At 31.3% G+C, this 21,323-nt stretch overlaps 2 protein-coding genes across 6 annotated transcripts in view; both read left to right on the top strand.

Annotated features, from left to right (window-relative positions):
* LOC143229231 (prolyl 4-hydroxylase subunit alpha-2-like) overlaps window positions 1-21,323 on the top strand; it is a 514,682-nt gene that overhangs the window by 284,772 nt on the left and 208,587 nt on the right. The window lies entirely within an intron of this gene.
* JMJD4 (jumonji domain containing 4) lies at window positions 949-20,138 on the top strand. Of its 5 annotated transcripts, none has more exons than XM_076460884.1 (6): window positions 949-1,069; window positions 5,207-5,375; window positions 10,054-10,185; window positions 12,735-13,005; window positions 14,636-14,779; window positions 17,204-20,138. In XM_076460884.1, exons 1-6 carry the CDS (start codon window positions 1,033-1,035, stop codon window positions 17,519-17,521), a joined length of 1,071 nt encoding a protein of 356 aa, XP_076316999.1. In that variant the 5' UTR covers window positions 949-1,032; the 3' UTR covers window positions 17,522-20,138. The 5 variants fall into 5 exon arrangements, with proteins under 5 accessions (XP_076316999.1, XP_076316913.1, XP_076316829.1 ...); XM_076460714.1 differs by having other exon boundaries at window positions 1,012-1,363; XM_076461047.1 differs by lacking the exon at window positions 949-1,069 and adding an exon at window positions 1,151-1,264 and having other exon boundaries at window positions 5,205-5,375.

Raw genomic sequence — 21,323 nt, 5'->3', positions numbered from 1 at the left:
TGTCGTTATTGAAGAATCTTCTGGTTCTCATTTTTAGGTACAACTGTTTATAGAGTGGATTCACAGCCGTTACTATCATGGTACCAGTACCACAGTGTGGGTATTAGGGATCTTACTCTATGACATAGTGTGTGGGGATATTTCTTTTCATCGTGATATTAAAAACATTTTGCAGGCAGATGTTTTATTCCACATAAAATTAACACTAGGTGAGAAACCGATAAAATGTGGAAGTTATTGTCTTTTGATTTAATTGTAATTTTCAGTTCATGTCCGCGTCTCCTATAACTTGAAGAAATCAGAGTGCTTCTAGAGGTTAAAGTCGCTTTTTTATACAATACAAATATGAAGTTAGTTCAAACAATCTTCACAAAAGCAGTATGGTCGGAACATTTTATCTCCTGATATGCTGTTGTGTTATATATGGTTGTAGGTCATTTTGGGAAAATAGTTTTGTACGTTTTACTCAGTTGTTTAATATATACAATTTACGAGTGGTATCTACATGTACGATAGTTTATACAAATTACGGGTAATATCTACATGTAGTTTTGCTTGCATTCCCATATTTTGCGAAGATCGTATTACAAGGTGCTTCTCCATTTGTTTCTCTTCCTGTATAAATTTCACGAGTAGATTGCTACTGTCTGATCACAAAATGCCTTTTTCAAACTTAGGTGACTAAGATTTTATTATAATGTTTGTCTTTTTTATTTAAGCTTATTAAAAGTGCCTGTTTGTTCCCGTTTTTGTGTTGTTGTTTTTTTTCCTTTTTTCTGGATACATAGCCTAAACTTTATTAGAAGGTTTCTTTCTATTCCTCTTTTCCATTTTATGTAGATTACAAAGTTCAAACAACAATGTAAATAATATGTCTATTCTCTACTTACTTTGCAGAATACAAATTGCTATTGAAACGTGCCTCTACCTTCTTCCCATGTTGGTTTCCCTAAATTATTTTTCGGCCGTGAAGAAACTGTGTAATTATTAATTTCAGTTGCTTATTTCAGTAGATGTCGCTAAAGTTCAAGCATGGAATCGTCGGATGGTGATGAAGACAGAATTTATAGTAATAGTGATACTAGTATTAGTCAAAGCATTTCTTTTGATGTATTTCAAAACTGTGTAGCTAAACTTCTTAAATTTTATTACTGTGATGATTGTATTCTTCCGTCAAACACTAATGAAACTGATGCGAAATATATAGATAATCAAATATCGTATCAAGATTTCGTAGTTCAGTTTTTGATTCCAAATTTACCTTGTAAGTTTGCATCTCAGTTCACAGAATCATGGAGAAGTAGAAAAGAATGGGTAAATTCCGAAATGAAACCAGACTTTTCTTTTCTAAAAGATCATTTTGGTAACTACAGAATAACTACAAACTACTTTTCTTAATCAACTGCTAATTTGTAATTCACTAATGAGAACAATTGTAGTATTTCTAAAACTTGGCTAATATTAGAAATAAAACAAAACAAAACAGTTTTTTAATGTGTGATTTAATTTATTGATGTGTAAGTAACGTTACTGCTGTTCACTTTTAACATCTCGTTTGACCAAACACCATTTTAAACAAACTTTTGTTCCATCCAGTCACTTTTCTATCTTTTGAGCAAACCTATACACCAAACTTATAAAATTGTTTTTTTTAAACTCATAGTTTAGTACCTTTATGTGGTATCATATATGTGATATGTTCTGAAAAACCAGGTACACCAAAATCCACACCTGTACCCTCGTATGTAATCATTCTCTTCATAGATTGCTGAAATATTACTCATTATTAGTAAAAATATTTACATAGAGAACCTGTTTTGACTATCAAACAAAATTTGTAACTAAATAACTTTGCAATCTGTAAAACATCTTTTACAAGACTTACGATCACCAAATATAAGCTTTCATCTCTCAAAATTAAAGGTCCTATTCCCATCCTGAAGTTTGGCTTACTATTAATATATTTAAATAACTCACTAATTTTCTGTTCCACCCCAACCCCCAAAAAGAATATTAATATCATTTCCTAAAAGGAAAATACACCCTCCTAAAAAAAAACCTCTAAAAAGAAGTGCCTTGAACCCAGTAGTTACAATTATTTACACTACAGAGAAATTAATATAATAAATTATGGGAATACATTAAGAGTCTATATTGAACTATTAAAAAATTGCATTACATACCCCATATCCCCCCCCTTCCCATGTGGTACAGCAATAAGTCTACTAATTTCCAATGTTAAAATCAGGGGTTTGATTCCCCTTGTTGGACTTGGCAGATATCTCAATATGGCTTTGCTATTATATGAAAATGTGCACACCCTTATCCCACCCCCAATGTTTAAAGTCTTTTTTTTTTTTTTTAAAGGTATGAGTTAAACAGAGATAATCCCCCTGTTATACTTTACTTTTGTACAAAAGTTTGGGTTTATGTCATGAGCCAAAGCTAATAGTACTTGAACTCCAAGAAATATTTCAACCATTTTTTTTTTCTGACACTGTGTCACTAGGGTGTAAAAATAAGATGACAGATTATTAGAGATTTTAATTTTATTAACATGTACCTGAGTTAGATTTGTGGGTGAGGTGAGGTTAGGGCAAAGCTGGAAATTGGCTGTGCCTAAAGAGTTTGGTTATTAATGTTTCAAAAATTTCTGAATGTTGTTAGAGGTTGTTTAAAGCATTTAAAATTTAGAATGATATTCAAGTAAGCCTTTTGATTAATGTATTACAATAAATCAAGCTCATCACAGTTGTTTCTAAGTACAAAAACTAAAATGTGTATACTAATGCTGCAACATTGTTAGTTATAACTGTAGGCTTTGATTGTTTTTAATTATGTGAGATATAGCAGAAGAACAGATAGAAGACTAAGCTTTTCCTCTTAGATGTCCCTTGAAATTATTAAACACTTTTGTCACTCCAGTAGCTGGTGTGTGAGTGCTAATTTATCAATATCCTTCTTGGATTGACTGTGACAATAACCTACAGACATCATGTGGCTTTATAAGCCCATCCTTTCACATACTTCCATAGGAGTATGGAAAGTTAAACCCACTATTTAAATGTACAGTATAAAAAGACTATAACAAGTGACTGCCCAGTATTCTGAATACCCTGATAGTTGAAGTTTTTTTCAGTATAAGTCAAAACTGAATGAATAAATTGATTCACAGGCTCATAATGGGTGAATGCAATTTCAAAGGAAAGGCTTAAAGGGTATATTTTGGCAGAAGTTCAGGGGATCAACTGCCCCTGACAGCTCACTCTTTTAATTATAAGCAAAGGAAATACTCCATTTCTGTAGTGTAAAGTTCATTCATTGGCTTGATGTCAAGGTAATTTTACTGACCAGAAGCTTTCTATGTGTTTAAGGACTCTGAGATGTAACATTTGTTGTTATAACACTATGGAATAAAAATATTGAAGGTCCATTCTATCACTAGCTATCCAAATCTAATCCTGATATGGGCACTGCAGCTAAAACTAAGAAAATAACATAGGAGAAATTGTGATAAATATTATCCAACCATTCATGAGAAACTGTAACCTTTTGGGTTATACCATGGGGTGATTTTGTCTTAAAATTACCTAAATTTAACCTGTTAAAAAACGACTTTGTATTTTCTGACTATAAGGCCATCAGGTTAAGAAGCCCTTGGATTAACAGATAGTTATCCTGTAATAACTAACCTTCTGGTTTTAAGTTTTAAAACATTTTGAATGACAGAGACATTATTACTAATAGCTCTTTCCAGGATGTTTATGCAATCATTATGTTTTTAAATATTATTTTCAAAATGTTACGTAGAGTATGGACATTAACTAATGAGGAAATGTTTTGAATAAACCCTGAGAAAGAACAATATTTCATCTGCTTATAAAACAGTTTCACCTTGGCCACTATGTAGTTTTGTTACTACTGTTAAGCCAAATGTCCAGCAATTTTTTTCCAGTTCCTTAAATATTCTCAGTTTCTCTGTACCAAAGAATGTGAATTGGTGATTACAACTAAAATTTTATTTCACTTTGTGTCCAATTATAGCTGAAATGTAACAATCAAAATCCTTGTTTGCAAGAAAAAACTGATAATCATTTAATGTGATGTAATCCCTTAACTGTATAACTTAATAGTTTGGAATCTAGACAGAAAACATTAAGTATCAATCTTTCAATGTGGTGTAATTCCTTAAATGTGTAACTTAATAGTTTGGAATCTGTTATCTAGACAGAAAACATTAAGTATCAATTATTTAATGTGGTGTAATTCCTTAACTGTATAACTTAATAGTTTGGAATCTGTTATCTAAACAGAAAACATGAAGTATCAAGAGAGTTGGCACTTTTTGTGAACAAAAAGGAACATTTTTTGTTAAAAACTTGTGTTCAAACCATAATCCTCTTTGTAATAGTTAGGTACTGATATCATTACCAAATGGTAACTGTAAAACTAACAACAGAAGGAAACTTCTAAGATAAGTGTTACTGTGGTTTATAAGAGTGAGTAACAAGAGATGTCTGTGATCATCAGTGAGAAACTAGAACACTAATTAGTTGTAGCATGACATGTTTATGTATATATAAACCGTAACTAGTCAGTTATGAATGACACTGGATGTGTAATAAGTAAAGGAAACCTTGTTATGGAAGAGAGAATTGTGATTAATTTTACTAGTGCAGTATGTTTTTAGGAAAATGATTAGATAATTATAAAATTACATCAGTCAAAGTTGGATAAAGATTTGTTCATAGGGTTGTGAACTGGTTGGATGGAAGAAAGCAGAAGGTATCCAGTCAAACTTTGTTACTGTTCTTCAGGAGGTGTCAATGTTTGGGTCTTTACTTATTTGTATTTACATTAATGATGGGGGAATAACTAGTAAAAATCCCTGATGACACATTAAACTATGTTGTATTTCTAGTTGTTTTAAGATTGACAAATGAAAGATGGTAATTTGGAGATTGGTGGATGGGAATAAGGGTTACTGGTTAAAAACAGGTTGAAGTGTATTACATCAGGTTAGTTGGTCTATCTGCTTATAGAAAATAACATTTAATTTGTATACTTGAAAAAATAAATATCATTTATGTGCATTTGTAAAGTTATTGAAAACAATAAGAATCCAACATTTTCATAATGTAATTACTTGAAGGAATGTATTAAGTTAATATACCCACTAAAATGTATATTTGGTTTTCACATAGAGGAATGGCAGCTGTTCCTGTTGCAAACTGTAACTACAAGGTGTACAATTCACAACATAAAGAAGAAATGTATCTTGAAAACTACATAAAATACCTGGAGACAGTTAAGGACATGAACTGGGATTTCAGCAGTAAGCCCTGTTTATATCTAAAAGATTGGCACTTTGTGAGGTAGGTACAACAAAATATATTAATGGGATAATAGGGACACATAATTACAATAGAATACCTTAGTGGGGTAATAGGGACATATAATTACAATAGAATACCTTAGTGGGATAATAGGGACACATAATTACAATAGAATACTTTAGTGGGATAATAGGGACACATAATTACAATAGAATACCTTAGTGGGGTAATAGGGACATATAGGTACAATAGAATACTTTAGTGGGATAGGGACACATAATTACAATAGAATACCTTAGTGTGGCAATAGAAACACAGTACAACAGAACATATTAATGGTAATAGTGACACAAGTATAATAGAACTCATTAGTTGGGTTTTAGAGAGACAAAGGTACAACATATTAGAAGGACAATAAGAACTCATTGGTACTACAGAACACATTTGTGGGGAAATAGGGACACACAGGTATAATAGAACATTCAAGGGACAATAGGAATACATAGGTACAGTAGAACAGACTAGTGATATGTAGCACAGACAGATAGGTACAATAGAACACATTAGTGACATGTGGTACAGACAGATAGGTACAATAGAACACATTAGTGACATGTGGTACAGACAGTTAGGTACAATAGAACACATTAGTGACATGTGGTACAGACAGTTAGGTACAATAGAAAACATTAGTGACATGTGATACAGACAGTTAGGTACAATGGAACATACTGTTTGGGTGATGTAAAGACAGATAGTTACAATAGAACACAGTGATGTATGGTACAATGGAACATGTTATTTGGGTGATGTAGAGACAGATAGGTACAATAGAACATGTTAGTGATGTGTGGTGCAGACAGGTAGGTACAATAGAACATATTTGGGTGATATGTGGTACATACAGATAGATACAATAGAGCATATCATGAAAACAACCAAAAACTTTATTTTCTCCAAGTAAGAAAAATAAAGAGGTGAAGTGTGATAAAGGTACTTTCATCTGTAATGAACCAAACTGTTGTATTTGTGGTAAAGGTTAGATTACATACAATAAATATACTACAGGCTCTACTAGGAAGAAAATATTTTTCATAAAATTTAGATTTAGTTGTAATTCATAATATTATGTTACTTTTTTATTATCTTGTGTGTGTGTATATATATATATATATATATGTTGGAGAAACAGGAACTTATGTTTAAGAATAAATTTAGGTAAACCTTGACAAAACGATTCAAATAATTACTTGGTAGGAAACACGTTAATGAGTATATTACAGAAAGATATACTTAAAGAACTTTTGTCATATATTTCCAAGCATGTACAATATGATTTGATTCTCAAGTTTTGATGTTTAAATTGTATAATTTTAACTTAAGATCTAATAAATATTATAAATTGTATAATTTTAACTTATGATTTCATAAATATTATAAATTGTATAATTTTAACTCAAGATCTAATAAATATTATAAATTGTATAATTTTAACTTATGATCTAATAAATATTATAAATTGTATAATTTTAACTTATGATCTAATAAATATTATAAATTGTATTTTAACTCAAGATCTAATAAATATTATAAATTGTATAATTTTAACTCAAGATCTAATAAATATTATAAATTGTATAATTTTAACTCAAGATCTAATAAATATTATAAATTGTATAATTTTAACTTATGATGTAATAAATATTATAAATTGTATAATTTTAACTTGTGATCTAATAAATATTATAAATTGTATAATTTTAACTTATGATATAATACATCTTATAAATTGTATAATTTTAACTCAAGATCTAATAAGTATTATAAATTGTATAATTTTAACTCAAGATCTAATAAACATTATAAATGTTCATAAAAGTTTCTAAATGTAGGATTGACATAAATGAAATTATATAAACTGCAAAATAAATGGATGAATGTTGTAGGAAGTTTGAAAGAAGTCTCAGATTTTGCACATTTTTGTAATGTGATTATTTATCATAAAAATAATATTTTGAATGGAATAAGGTTCAAACAAATACAAAAGTCATATAAATTAGAGTGTTAGAAGGTTAGAGTGCCTACATTCTTACAAGATCATACACGGATCATTTATAACCTTTCATATTAACAGTTGACTCTAGCTGAATAAAACATATAATCACAATATTTAAAGTTTTCAGTTCTAAAAAATTGGATTAAATAGAATATTTTTATAGTTTTGAACAGCTACTAAAATTTAAAATGTATTCCAATAGGAGAAGAAAATATTTCATTTGATAACATAGTTACTGAAATTTAAGGTTTAGCATTTTCAGGTTACTATAGTTTTGACCAAAAGAAAGTTAAAAGAACTTATTTAGAGAAAAATTTTAAGCTTTAAACCATACATCTTAACTATTTTAAATGAAAACACTAAATTTAAAAGATTTGAATCAAATCCTACAAATTCTGTCTACAGAATTATTTGTTAAAAATTGTAAAAAAAGGTTTGTTATCTGATTTTCTATGTAATGAAATCAGACCAGTTGATTTGTATTAAGAAATATTTTATGGATTATGTAAAATACATAAATTGTCCAATTAGATCTGTTGCATCAAATATATGTTCTTTCACTTAAGTTCACCGATTTTTTATAGTTCTTTTTTAATCTCATGTAACTAATGAAAACAGTTCTGAATTTTCCAAAGATGTATCAAAACTTGCTTCACATGAACCTGCCTATTGCCAGTCTTAACGTAGAGTCGCTTCACATGAACCTGCCTATTGCCAGTCTTAACATAGAGTCCTTATATAAAAAGTTACCATGAAATGAGGTAATTAAGTAGTAATTTAACTTTTCAAAATTCTGATGTTTCTGGGTCTATAACAAAATCTGTATTTATAAAATTAGTAGAATTTGTCACCAAAGGATTAAATATTGTTTTTTAATGGTTGTTATGAACAACTTGATAGGGTGCCCATGAGTTCAAGTATTACACCATGTTTGACTAATTTGTTTGTAAGTTGTTACGAAGAAAAGTTATCAAATTTTTAAAAATATAAAACTTTGTACTATAGAAGATATGTTGAAGATGCTTTTGTACTTTTTGAGAATAAACTTAGTATTTGAGAATTTCAAAATTATCTAAATTGTCAACATGACAATATTACATTTACAGTTGAACAAAAAGCTGATAGCTTACCTTTCTTAGACACCAGGATCATTAATTTTGGTAAAAGTTTTGACACTATGTACTATTATAACTCAACTTTTACAGAACAATATTTTCATTTTGATATTTTTTTACCCTTTGAATTTAAAAAGAACCTAATTCACAATTTAATTCATTGATCCTATGATATAGTTAATTCATTTCCTCTTTCCATTAAGAAATGCAAAACATAAAGGTTGTTTTACAAAACAATAGTTTTCCTATACAATTAATTGATATTGTTATCAGGAATTATTTGAAAGCTTTGTGCACTCCGAAAATGAGTATACAGGTTGATAACAAAGAAAGTTTATTAAATTTTGCCATTTACTGTTAATTATTCTATAAAATTAAGGGAAAAAAAACTTAAATCTATTCTGAATAATAAAATTTACTCATATACTAATTTTAGAATTGTCTTTAAAACAATGTTTAAGAATTATTTTAAATATGAAGACAGGATTCCTATAATACAATGTATAAAACACATATAAATTTATAAGTCCAAGGTTTAACCTTGACTGTGTGGGCTCTATAATATATTATCTGAGCTCATGTGTTAAAGAAAATATACAAAACACAGCACATAATCAGTCATCCATTCTTGGCCACTGTTTACAGTACCATGATATAAATGGCACTTCACATTACCATCTTGGTGAGCACAGATATTAAAGACACTAAAGAAAGTTTGTGGATATGTCATGAATTAAATGTTGATCAAACAGCATCCTGAAAACTACTTTATATAAAAGAATGTAAGTCATACAGAATGGTTTGATGTCAAGAAACATGGTAAGTTTTTGTTGTTAAGAACTTACCATACAGAATGGTTTGATGTCAAGAAAACATAAGAACTTACCATACAGAATGGTTTGATGTCAAGAAACATGGCAAGTTTTTTGTTGTTAAGAACTTACCATACAGAATGGTTTGATGTCAAGAAACATGGCAAGTTTTTTGTTGTTAAGAACTTACCATACAGAATGGTTTGATGTCAAGAAACATGGTAAGTTTTTTGTTGTTAAGAAAGTTTTGTTAGAGATTGTTATATCTTTGGAAACTGAAGACAATCCCTTAAACTGGTAATTTTGGTATATTTAATTTGAAGTAATAGTAACAAGGAGTATTGATCTGCATACATCAAAGGTGTACAGATGATCATTTATTTTTGTAAGGCCATGATGTGTTATGATAATATAGTTAGTTATACTTGCATGATTATGTATACTTGTTGGTGTGTAACTGATTTTGCAAAATCTCTCAGTTTTCATCTTATTCAGGTCTCAACTGTTATATGATAGGCGATAGATACAATGTTTCATAAATAGGTTAATGTAGTTTCCCTTGCCTGATTTAAACTTTTTTGTATAAACCTTTTGTTTCAAATTGTGATATTTTATGAAATTAATGAACAAAAAATAGTGTTTATTATTCTCTTTTGTATTTAATGCATAATCTTAATTTATTTGTCATACAACTTCCATAATACATCTTGGTCTTTTATTCTATTTTTCATTAGAGATTTTCCAGGCTATTCAGCTTACACTACACCCATCTTCTTCACATCTGATTGGTTAAATGAATACTGGAAAAAACGAACAGATGTGTGCGATGATTACCAGTTTGTTTATTTGGGCCCAAAAGGATCATGGTATACAATGGAAATTATTTCAATTAATTGTGATTTGTGTTTGAATGTGGTAGTACGTGATCAACTTCAATCAACTTGTTTTTCATTTCTAAAAGCTATAATTGCAATGAAATACATTAAAGTGAACTGGGAGGCTTTAAAATTGATGAAATTTTTATTGTGATGTTAAAGGGAGGATAGAAGTTCATAAGTGCTAAAATATGATGCATTAAAATAAACACAACTTACAATGTGATTATAAGTTATCAATTATTATGATTCTCTTTGGTCATTTTAGCACAAAAAGTGAACTAACTTTCCCAACAAGATCGTTGGAAAATAATATTTCATGAAATGGGATACCTGATGACTCATTTTGAAAAAAGACTTTATTTCTTCTGAGAGTAAACTGAATGAGCATGAACTTGAAGATGTGAAAGTCAGCAGATTTATGGGTGTTTTAGTTGAAGGTGTGACTTTAATGTAAGATGTGAAAGTCAGCTTCTTTATGGGTGTTTTAGTTGATCTTTGTTGTAGGTGTGACTTTAATGTAAGAATAAGGAAGAGAAGGAAATAATAAAAGAAAGATAGAAAATTATGTTGAAAGTGAGCATTAATGATATAAAAATATTAATTAGAAATATAATGTACAGACATCTCTTAGATGGAAACAGAACAGAAGAGACAAGGCATAATTAGTGTGTAGTTGAAACAGAACAGAAGAGACAAGGCATACTTAGTGTGTAGTTGAAACAGAATAAACTCTCTTTTGTTTGACAGAGGTATTGAAAGTGTAAGGATAAGTGGAACAGTAATCATATACAGGTAAAGAACCACTTCAAGTGTATCATCACAAATATCCTTCACTGCACATGACACAAAATTTTAGTGTCTTACCTTCAATATTTTAGTAATCTACTATTTGTTTATGTTATACCACTTAGTATAGCATAAGATCTTTACTAATAATCCATATCTTAATAGTATAAAAGTTTTAAGTTCTTAAATTTACAAAGCAATATTTTTAAAAAATCATGAATTTTCTGTAGTGCAACTCATTTTCTATAGAGGTCTCTTATGTCTATTTTATTCACCACACCTTCAAAATATAAAAATAAATATAAATTACTCACTTTAAAATTGTCACTGCTCACTTTTACAGCCTTCCATTTTGTTTGGTTACAGAGTTATCAAATTGAAAATCAGACCCCCTCCTGTCACATCCTGTCTTTCAGGATATGTTAATAATTCCCTCATATGTTTAGTTGTATATTATATCTAACCAATAGCAAGTCTTGGTATTCATCTATCAAATAATATATTCTTTGACATTCTGTTCTCAACACAGAATACTCAGTTTCAATTTTGTAATATAACTTTGCCTCTCATTGGAATCAGAATGGTAAGCTCGGATGCATTTCTAACAGCTCTTTTGGCATAGTTAGAAAGCCAGAAATATTGTAATTTTCTGTTTTTTGCATGTTATTAGTCTGTGTTCTTTGGTGCATTACTGCCATTAGTGTAAAAAATGTAGGGTTAAGTATAATCAACATCAAGACATAAAATTTAGGTAAATACTTTATTTTTTGTTTTTCATTTTTATTATTTATTTATTATTATAAAAGAAATATTTAAAATAGGGGCCTTTTTAAGTTAAAAATTAGATTAGATAAAATAAATAATATGATAAAAATGTTTCGCAAGGCACATAAGTTCTTACAAGATCAAAACTATTTAGGAAAAACAAATGTAGTTTCAGGTTACAATTTGAAGTTATTATAGAAAGGAAAATAAAGGGTAATTTAAATTTATTTTGATATTTTTGGTGGTTATGAGGTTGGTCAAATTGACTGACGATATAGAGAAAGAGAAAATAACAGATGAAATATAAAATTATACTAAACACAAGTGTTTGAAATGTATTTAGGAGGTTTAAAGGATTACAATAAGGAAATTTGATATTTTTTGATAGAAGGAAAAGTATTTTTAATCAGAACATCAAACTTACTTTGCACGTGGACTATGCTAAACAAATACTCAATATATTCCTGGACAAATCTGTATTTTATTTTAATAAAAAAATACTCTTCTAAAAATATTATTTTTGTATGCAAAGGACTTATAATGTTAATTTTGTGAAGTTATACATACTATATTAAACGTGAGAAGTATTAAATCTGTAAAGACTAAACAAGTACCAAGAGGTCATACGGTTAGTCAAATCAACTGAGCTGATGCTGAGAGTTAAGAGCATAAAGTTAAGCAACATTATTACAGTTAAACCACTGGAAAAAGGTTATGCTGAATTCATGGACTAGGCATGACCTAGTTGTAAGCACACTGCACTGTAAATTGAATGTTTTGTGCTTGACAGTAAAATCTTGCTATTTGATCAAAATAATACAACTGTCTGTGAGGAACATGAATCATAGAAATATTTGTGTTAACTTCGAGTGAGTGTGTGATAGAAACAAAAATCTGTTGCTACTTTTTGTTTTTCATAATGTTGCTGGTGGAGTTAAGATATTTTGTGAAATAAAAATGAACATATATGTTTGTGCTTATTGCAGGACTCCCTTCCATGCAGATGTCTTTGGATCATACAGTTGGTCAGCAAATGTCTGTGGAAAAAAAAAGTGGTTACTCTTTCCACCAGGAGATGAAGAAAATCTAATTGACTGGAAAGGACAAATGGCATATGATGTTTCTTCTCCATTGCTTAAAGATAAAAATTACTATCCAAAAACATCCAAGCTTCAGAAAATAGGAATAGAAATTATTCAAGAGGCAGGAGAAATAGTGTTTGTACCAAGTGGTTGGTTCCACCAAGTGTGGAACTTGGTAAGATTTTTTATTACACACTTCTTGTAATATTTCTGTTAGTAATTTCTCAATGCAGTATTCCATACTGTGAACACACTAATACAATCATGATTCTCAAGTTTTGTGTTACATTGTAAAACTATTACAGCATTGTTGTCTAGTATGATACCACACAGTAAAATTAATATGATTTATCAGTCATGGCTGTCTGGTATGGTACCACATGATAAAACTAATATACTACACCAGTCATGGTTGTCCAGTATTGTATCACATGATAAAACTAATATACTACAGCAGTCATGGCTGTCCAGTATTGTATCACACGATAAAACTAATATACTACACCAGTCATGGCTGTCCAGTATTGTATCACACGATAAAACTAACACACTACACCAGTCATGGCTGTCTAGTATGATGTCACACAGTGAAACTAATACAATACACCAGTCATGGCTGTCTGGTATGGTACCACACAGTAAAACTAACACAATACACCAGTCATGGCTGTCCAGTATGAGGTCACACGATAAAACTAATATACTACACCAGTCATGGCTGTCCAGTATTGTATCACACGATAACTCTAATATACTACACCAGTCATGGCTGTCTAGTATTGTATCACACGATAAAACTGATATACTACACCAGTCATGGCTGTCTAGTATGATGTCACACAGTGAAACTAATACAATACACAAGTCATGGCTGTCTGGTATGGTACCACGGAGTAAAACTAATATACTACACCAGTCATGGCTGTCCAGTATTGTATCACACGATAAAACTAATATACTACACCAGTCATGGCTGTCCAGTATTGTATCACACGATAAAACTAATATACTACACCAGTCATGGCTGTCCAGTATGGTGTCACACAGTGAAACTAATATACTACACCAGTCATGGCTGTCTGGTATGGTGTCACACAGTAAAACTAATACAATACACCAGTCATGGCTGTCTGGTATGGTACCACACAGTAAAACTAATACAGTACACCAGTCATGGCTGTCCAGTATTGTATCACACGATAAAAGTAATATACTACACCGGTCATGGCTGTCCAGTATGGTATCACACGATAAAACTAATACAATACACCAGTCATGGCTGTCCAGTATTGTATCACACAATAAAACTAATATACTACACCAGTCATGGCTGTCCAGTATGGTATCACACGATAAAACTAATACAGTACACCAGTCATGGCTGTCCAGTATTGTATCACACGATAAAACTAATATACTACACCAGTCATGGCTGTCTAGTATGATGTCATACAGTGAAACTAATACAATACACCAGTCATGGCTGTCTGGTATGGTACCACACAGTAAAACTAATACAATACACCAGTCATGGCTGTCCAGTATAGTATTGCACACTAATATGGTTTTCCAGTCATGGCTCTACATTTATTTTTTAGAAAGGTATATATTGTATTTCTTCTTTTCCATTAGATTATCTTTGTTCACAAGTTTTTAATTATCTAGATATATTTGGAGCATTTATTTAAGTTCATTAAATTATTTGTGTTAATTCTTTTTAAATTACTTATCTTTATTATTTACTAGATATAGTTTAGTTCTTTACTAAAGTTCAACTGTTTAAATTAAAATTGTTTTCCTTCCAGGAAGACACAATTTCAATCAATCACAACTGGATGAATGGATTTAACCTCCATTTCATTTGGAAGCAGCTCTTGGAGGCTTTGAACAATGTAGAAAAAGAAATCTCTGATTGTAAAGATATGGAAGGATGGTCTGACCATTGTCAGGTATCCTATTTAATTTTGTGTTTAAAGTATAAGAATATTGTGACTTGTTCCTTAAGAATACTGTTACTTGTTCATTGTAACTTGAGATGTTAATATGTCAGTAAGTATAATATACCTATAATCATTGTAACTTTATACAAACCAAATTTTGACACACAGAACCAATAATGCTTGGTCTTGCAAATCATGAGCCATCCCACACCAAACACAATAACATAGTTTTCTTCAAATTGTGGACCGTCCCTCACCACAGTCGTGTAAAACAATTAGGACACCCTATGAAAGCCAGTGTATTTTTGTAACATTTTTGGATATATAGATATTTAATCTCAATTTTAACAATACTGAGAAATTATAGGAATATAACTAAACAATTAAAACTGAAGAAAAGACTTTTCAAGATCTTCTGTAAATATAATGCTACAAAAATGCATATTCGAACTGAGGAAAAAGTTACGACACCCTACCCCCTAATAGCTAGTGTTATCCCCTTTGGCTGAAATAACTGCAGTGAGACACTTTTTGTAGCCATCTACCAGTCTCTGACATTGGTCTGAAGAAAGTTTGCCCCACTCCTCAATGCTGAATTCTGTCAGCTGCAAGATGTTTGAGGGGTTTCTTGCATGTACAGCCCATTTCAAGTCACCCCACAGCATCTCAATGGGATTAAGATCTGGGCTTTGACTTGGCCATTCCAGAACTCTCCATTTCTTAGTCTTCAGCCAGTCCTTGGTGGATTTACTGGTATGTTTTGGGTCATTGTTGTGTTGCAGGGTCCAGTTCTGCTTCAGCTTTAATTTTCTCACAGATGGACTCACATGTTCCTCAAGCACCCTCTGATACACAGTAGAATTCATGGTGGATTCTATGATTGTGAGCTGTCCAGGTCCTGCTGCAGCAAAGCAGCTCCAAACCATGACACTTCCACCTCCATGCTTCACAGTTGGTATGAGGTTTTTTTCCTGGAATGCTGTATTTGATTTATGCCAAACATGTTCTCTGTTCTGGTGTCCAAATAATTCAATTTTGGACTCATCTGTCCAAAGAACATTATTCCAGAAGTCCTTGTCTTTTTCTACATTCTCTGTGGCAAACTTCAGTCTGGCCTTGATGTTTCTCTTAGAGAGCAAATTTTCCTCCTTGCACACCTCCCATGCAAGTTAAACTTGTGCAGTCTCTTTCTGTTTGTAGAGGCATGCACTTTCACATCAACAGTAGCTAGAACCTGCTGTAGGTACCGTGATGACATTTTAGGGTTTTTGGAGACCTTTTTTAGCATCTTGCAGTCTGCTCTATGGGTGAACTTGCTTAGACGACCAGATCTGGGTATGTTGGCAGTTGTTTTGAAAGCCCTCCACTTGTTGACTATTTTCTGGATAGTGAAATGGCTGATTTCAAAATCTTTTGGGATTTTTTTACATCCCTTACAAGACTCATATGCTGCTACAGTTTTCTTTCTGAAGGCCTCAGACAGCTCTTTTGTTCTCACCATGGTGCTCACTCTCACTTCAACAGTCAGGAGCACACCAAACTAAATGTCTGAGGTTTAAATAGGGCAAGCCTCATTCACAATGCTGAGTAACGATCTTCTAATCACGTGCACCTGGTGTGATACACCTGTGTGTGACTTGAGTCATTTCAAGTGGGTATAAATGTGGGGGTGTCCTAACTATTTCCTCAGTTAGAATATGCATTTTTGTTGAATTACATTTTACAGAAGATCTTGAAAAGTCTTTTCTTCAGTTTTAATTGTTTAGTTATATTCCTATAATCTCTCGGTATTGTTACAGTTGAGATTAAATATCTATATATCCAAAAATGTTATAAAAATACACAGGCTTTCATAGGGTGTCCTAACTTTTTCACATGACTGTACGTGAATTAAGTAAGTGGACTACATTATTAACTTAATGTAACAACTGATTCAGGAAACTTGTAACATTGTTAAGTGATAAATGAATTACATTATTCACTTATTATAAACTCATGACATTTGATTAAGGAAACTGGTAACTGGATTACATTAAATTCCTGAAAACTGATTAAGGGAATTAGTAAGGGGATTACATTGTTAACTTCAAGTAACCTCCATAGAAGTTATTAAGGAAACTTGTGATATTGTGAACTGGATCACGTTTCAGATTATAATGTGTAAACCTATATATATATGCAAAAACGGCTCGTTTGGGTTGAGAAAATATTTTACATAGAAGAGTGAACTCTTTTCTCAACCCAAACAATCTGTTTTTGCATATATATTTCTCTACAATTGGGTTTTCTCAACATCACTAACGTGTAAGCCTGTAACAGTAACATTTATATATATTATGTAGTTGTGATTATTTGTAACTATACTAAGAGCATATGTATTAATTGAAACATCAGCTAGTTTATATGTTTATCTCCACCTATCTATTATTTAAGGTGATTTTAAAAGCTCACCATGGAATCAACTTCAAGGAGTTTTTGGAAATGCTGGATTGTGTCGGACAACGAGCATCAACTGAAGTTGAAAGTTTTTTACGCAGTCAAATCAAAGAAACCCCAAGTCTCCATCACTTCCCCTGGCATTCAGTGTTGGACCTGATTTTAGTTGTTCAGGGATTGAAGTTACTGTTGAAACAGCCAAAAGTTTCATCAGACCTCTGTAGGACAACAAGTGAACTACTCACTCAGCTTCTTTCAACACTTAAGAATGTTGAAAATGAATCATTAAGTGAACTTCTCAAAAAATTAATATAATTGCCTGTAGGTGTAAGATTCAGTAAGAAGTTTTTTTTCAAATATAAGGATTGTTCCATTTAAGAAAAACAAAGAACAAAGTATTCTACATAACTAGGTACTTGAAAGGATGAGAGATTTGACATAAATACATGCTACACAAGACCTAAAGGACAAAAGATTGTACAGAAACAATGTTTAAAAAAAACCCCAAAGGATGACAGATTTTACACAAGTACATACTACAAAAACATAAAGGATAACAACTTCTATATAAATACATACTGCAAAAAATCTTTAAAAGACAACAGATTCATCATGGAAACATAATACAAAAACCTATTGCAAAATTGTTTTTAATTGTGTTTCAAGTTGACCTGATATTTTATCATCAGTTGATGGTGTTTTGGAAACACACACACACAAAACAAACAAGGTGCTGTAGTGAATACTGGACTGAACTGTAATACAGGCAGGCTTATTGGGTAGGCTAACTGTTGGAGTTTTGACTAATTCCACCTATGGAATGTAGTGACAAGTGGAGCACACAAGTACTGACTTGAGGTATGTACAGTTAAAGTAAAGAATCTTACTTTGAGACTAAGACTCAAACAGATAAGTACCTTTAATGTGCTTTTAAAATATCTGTTTACAACCAGTGTTGAAAACTTTGATTAAACTAACAAACTCTAAACTCTTATTATAAACCAGCAAAATTCATTCAAGAATACTTTTTATAACATCACTAACTCAACTGTAATTTACTGTGTTATCCAATGTTAGGAATAATAGCAATAAATTATTTATGGAGAGTTTAGGTGAGAAACGTTTGGTCGTCATCATAGCAGTCATGATTGTTCTTTAAAGATTCAGCTTGTGGTGGCTGTAACTCACTTCAGCTCAAGGAGTATTTATTCTGAGTTCAAGAGAACTGATTTTTTAGCTTCAAACGTGAGTTTTTATACAAACTTATTCTGGTATTCATTCTTATGATGTTCCAAATAGTGTACACAACTATCTGCAAGTAGTTCTGACACTCATTTGGCTATTTTTCCTTGATCATCTTGCAACACTCAACACAAAACTGCTTGTTCATTTGTTCCAGTTAAAGTCAGTAAGTTGGTAACCTTCTCAGTTGTATCTATAAACACACTTTTGACATAGATAGTACTTCAAAGTCCTGACTTACTTCCTTTTTTTTGTAGTTTTGTGCATAACAATGTAAATTTTTGCCAGTGCTTCTACCATGTTTAACACTGATATGTTGGGAACAGTTTCAGTTCCATCTTTGTAATGAAGCGTTTGTAACTCATGACTGTAATAGCATTACTTGTTATTAGCACAAACAGATAAGCAGGAATGTTTCTCTTCGTAGATGGTTGTCGTTATATAACAATTTGTTTATACTTCTGTTCACACTTCTCCTTAATACACATAATTATTTAACACTTGAAGTATTTGAATTACCCAAAATGCCTCAAAGTACTTCAGAACATTTGCAGTGTGAGAATCTAGTGACTACAGCCTGTGGATTCTGTGAACTTATGAGTGAAGGTGTAAGAAAACATACAACCACATATTTAGCTCCTGCAGCTGGTGCTAAAGGGGATTCATGACTGATACCATGACTCTCAAGATGAGCCAAGATACAACAACCATGTTTGTGGTTAAGGCACTATGCTAATAACTTGTATCAACAACAACTGTTATGGTGTGAACTGTAGTATGTTAATGAAGTGTAATTTTTATCAACTTTGATTGAGTCTTTTTCAAACCAGAATTATAGTAAGAAGTAATAGCACACTTTTTTTTTGTTTTAATTAACTTATCACAAAAGAAATTGATAAACCTCCAAGGTAGTAGTCTTGTCTTCACCTTATCTCTCACGTTAATCTTTTCACTAATGGCACGAAGCAGTGAATTCAGTCTTCAACTGCTTAATGTTTTCCTGCCATAAGTTTCTGTTTTAAACATATTCAGATTTTGTAGGACAGTTAAATACAGTACAATCATATGTTTCTAATTTGTTCTGAGATCAGCTGTCATCTAATCAACCAGTCAGTGCCACAGAAGCAATATCTCTTTAAAAGCATAACATACATCAGTGTAAGAAACCACTTACATTAATCAACAACATACAGCACTGTGCAAAAGTGATAAGAGGATATGTTGTCATTATTTCAATTTTATGTGGCTAATTCTTACATACCATCACAGAATGTAAGTTTTAACACTGGTAATGATTCACTGATCCCTGTTGTCAGCTTAACGAGCCAGGGTGAGAATTCTTTAGAATTACCAAGGGCATGTACCTTCTTACAATGTTAGTAGTATGATACCCCCAGAAAGTGATTGATTTTAAGAATTTCTACCATGGGGATAACCATTGTAATTAACAGTGTTTGAAAATAAGTATGGTTACAATTTGAATTGGTTTAACACAAATAACAAAAGTTATACAAATTTGAGCATCACATTAGTAAAGTTTTTGTTTCAGAATAGCAGACTTATCTTCAATGATGCTTCTTTTACTTAATTAAATTCCACATACAAAATTGAATGGTTTTATCTCACTATTATTATTGAGTGTATTTGAGGTGGAAAAGAGGAACAAAAGATTTGATGATAGTATCAGAAATAGTATCCTTGGTTTTCTTCTCTAGATATTAGTACTCTCTCTATGGAAAGTAATAACTGAACGATGTATAAAGTGCCAGTGATGTCATAAATATTAGTACTCACTCTATGGAAAGTAATAACTGAACCAGGTATAAAGTGCCAGTGATGTCATAAGTATTAGTACTCACTCTATGGAAAGTAATAACTAGAACCAGGTATAAAGTGCCAGTGATGTCATAAATATTAGTACTCACTCCATGGAAAGAAATAACTGAACCAGGTATAAAGTGTCAGTGATGTCACAAATATTAGTACTCACTCTATGGAAAGTAATAACTAGAACCAGGTATAAAGTGCCAGTGATGTCATAAATATTAGTACTCACTCTATGGAAAGTAATAACTGAACCAGGTATAAAGTGTCAGTGATGTCACAAATATTAGTACTTACTCTATGGAAAGTAATAACTAGAACCAGGTATAAAGTGCCAGTGATGTCATAAATATTAGTACTCACTCTATGGAAAGTAATAACTGAACCAGGTATAAAGTGTCAGTGATGTCACAAATATTAGTACTCACTCTATGGAAAGTAATAACTAGAACCAGGTATAAAGTGCCAGTGATGTCATAAATATTAGTACTCACTCTATGGAAAGTAATAACTAGAACCAGGTATAAAGTGCCAGTGGTGTCATAAATATTAGTACTCACTCTATGGAAAGTAATAACTGGACCAGGTATAAAGTGTCAGTGATGTCACAAATATTAGTACTCACTCTATGGAAAGTAATAACTAGAACTAGGTATAAAGTGCCAGTGATGTCATAAATATTAGTACTCACTCTATGGAAAGTAATAACTAGAACCAGGTATAAAGTGCCAGTGATGTCATAAATATTAGTACTCACTCTATGGAAAGTAATAACTGAACCAGGTATAAAGTGTCAGTGATGTCATAAATATTAGTACTCATTCTATGGAAAGTAATAACTAGAACCAGATATAAATTGCCAGTGATGTCATAAATATTAGTACTCACTCTATGGAAAGAAATAACTAAACCAGGTATAAAGTGCCAGTGATGCCATATAATAAATACTTTACAAATGATTGGTACTTTTAGTTATCTTCTTGAAAACGTTTTATTGAAAGTGAATTAAGCTCCAAATTTAGAAACAAAATAACGGACCGCAAAAAATATG

Source organism: Tachypleus tridentatus, chromosome 1 (assembly GCF_004210375.1).
Source record: "Tachypleus tridentatus isolate NWPU-2018 chromosome 1, ASM421037v1, whole genome shotgun sequence".
In the NCBI taxonomy this organism is placed as follows: domain Eukaryota; kingdom Metazoa; phylum Arthropoda; class Merostomata; order Xiphosura; family Limulidae; genus Tachypleus; species Tachypleus tridentatus.
The sequence above is the reverse complement of the archived record's forward strand: the minus strand, read 5'-3'. Positions and strand labels throughout refer to the sequence as shown.

Bases quoted from the DNA above. Each gene is read 5' to 3' on its own strand.
- JMJD4 (XM_076460714.1), top strand. From the start codon at position 1,033: ATGGAATCGTCGGATGGTGATGAAGACAGAATTTATAGTAATAGTGAT. The intron at 1,364-5,206 runs GTAACTACAGAA...TTTCACATAGAG, and splicing joins TTTTCTAAAAGATCATTTTG to GAATGGCAGCTGTTCCTGTT. The intron at 10,186-12,734 runs GTATACAATGGA...TGCTTATTGCAG, and splicing joins TTGGGCCCAAAAGGATCATG to GACTCCCTTCCATGCAGATG.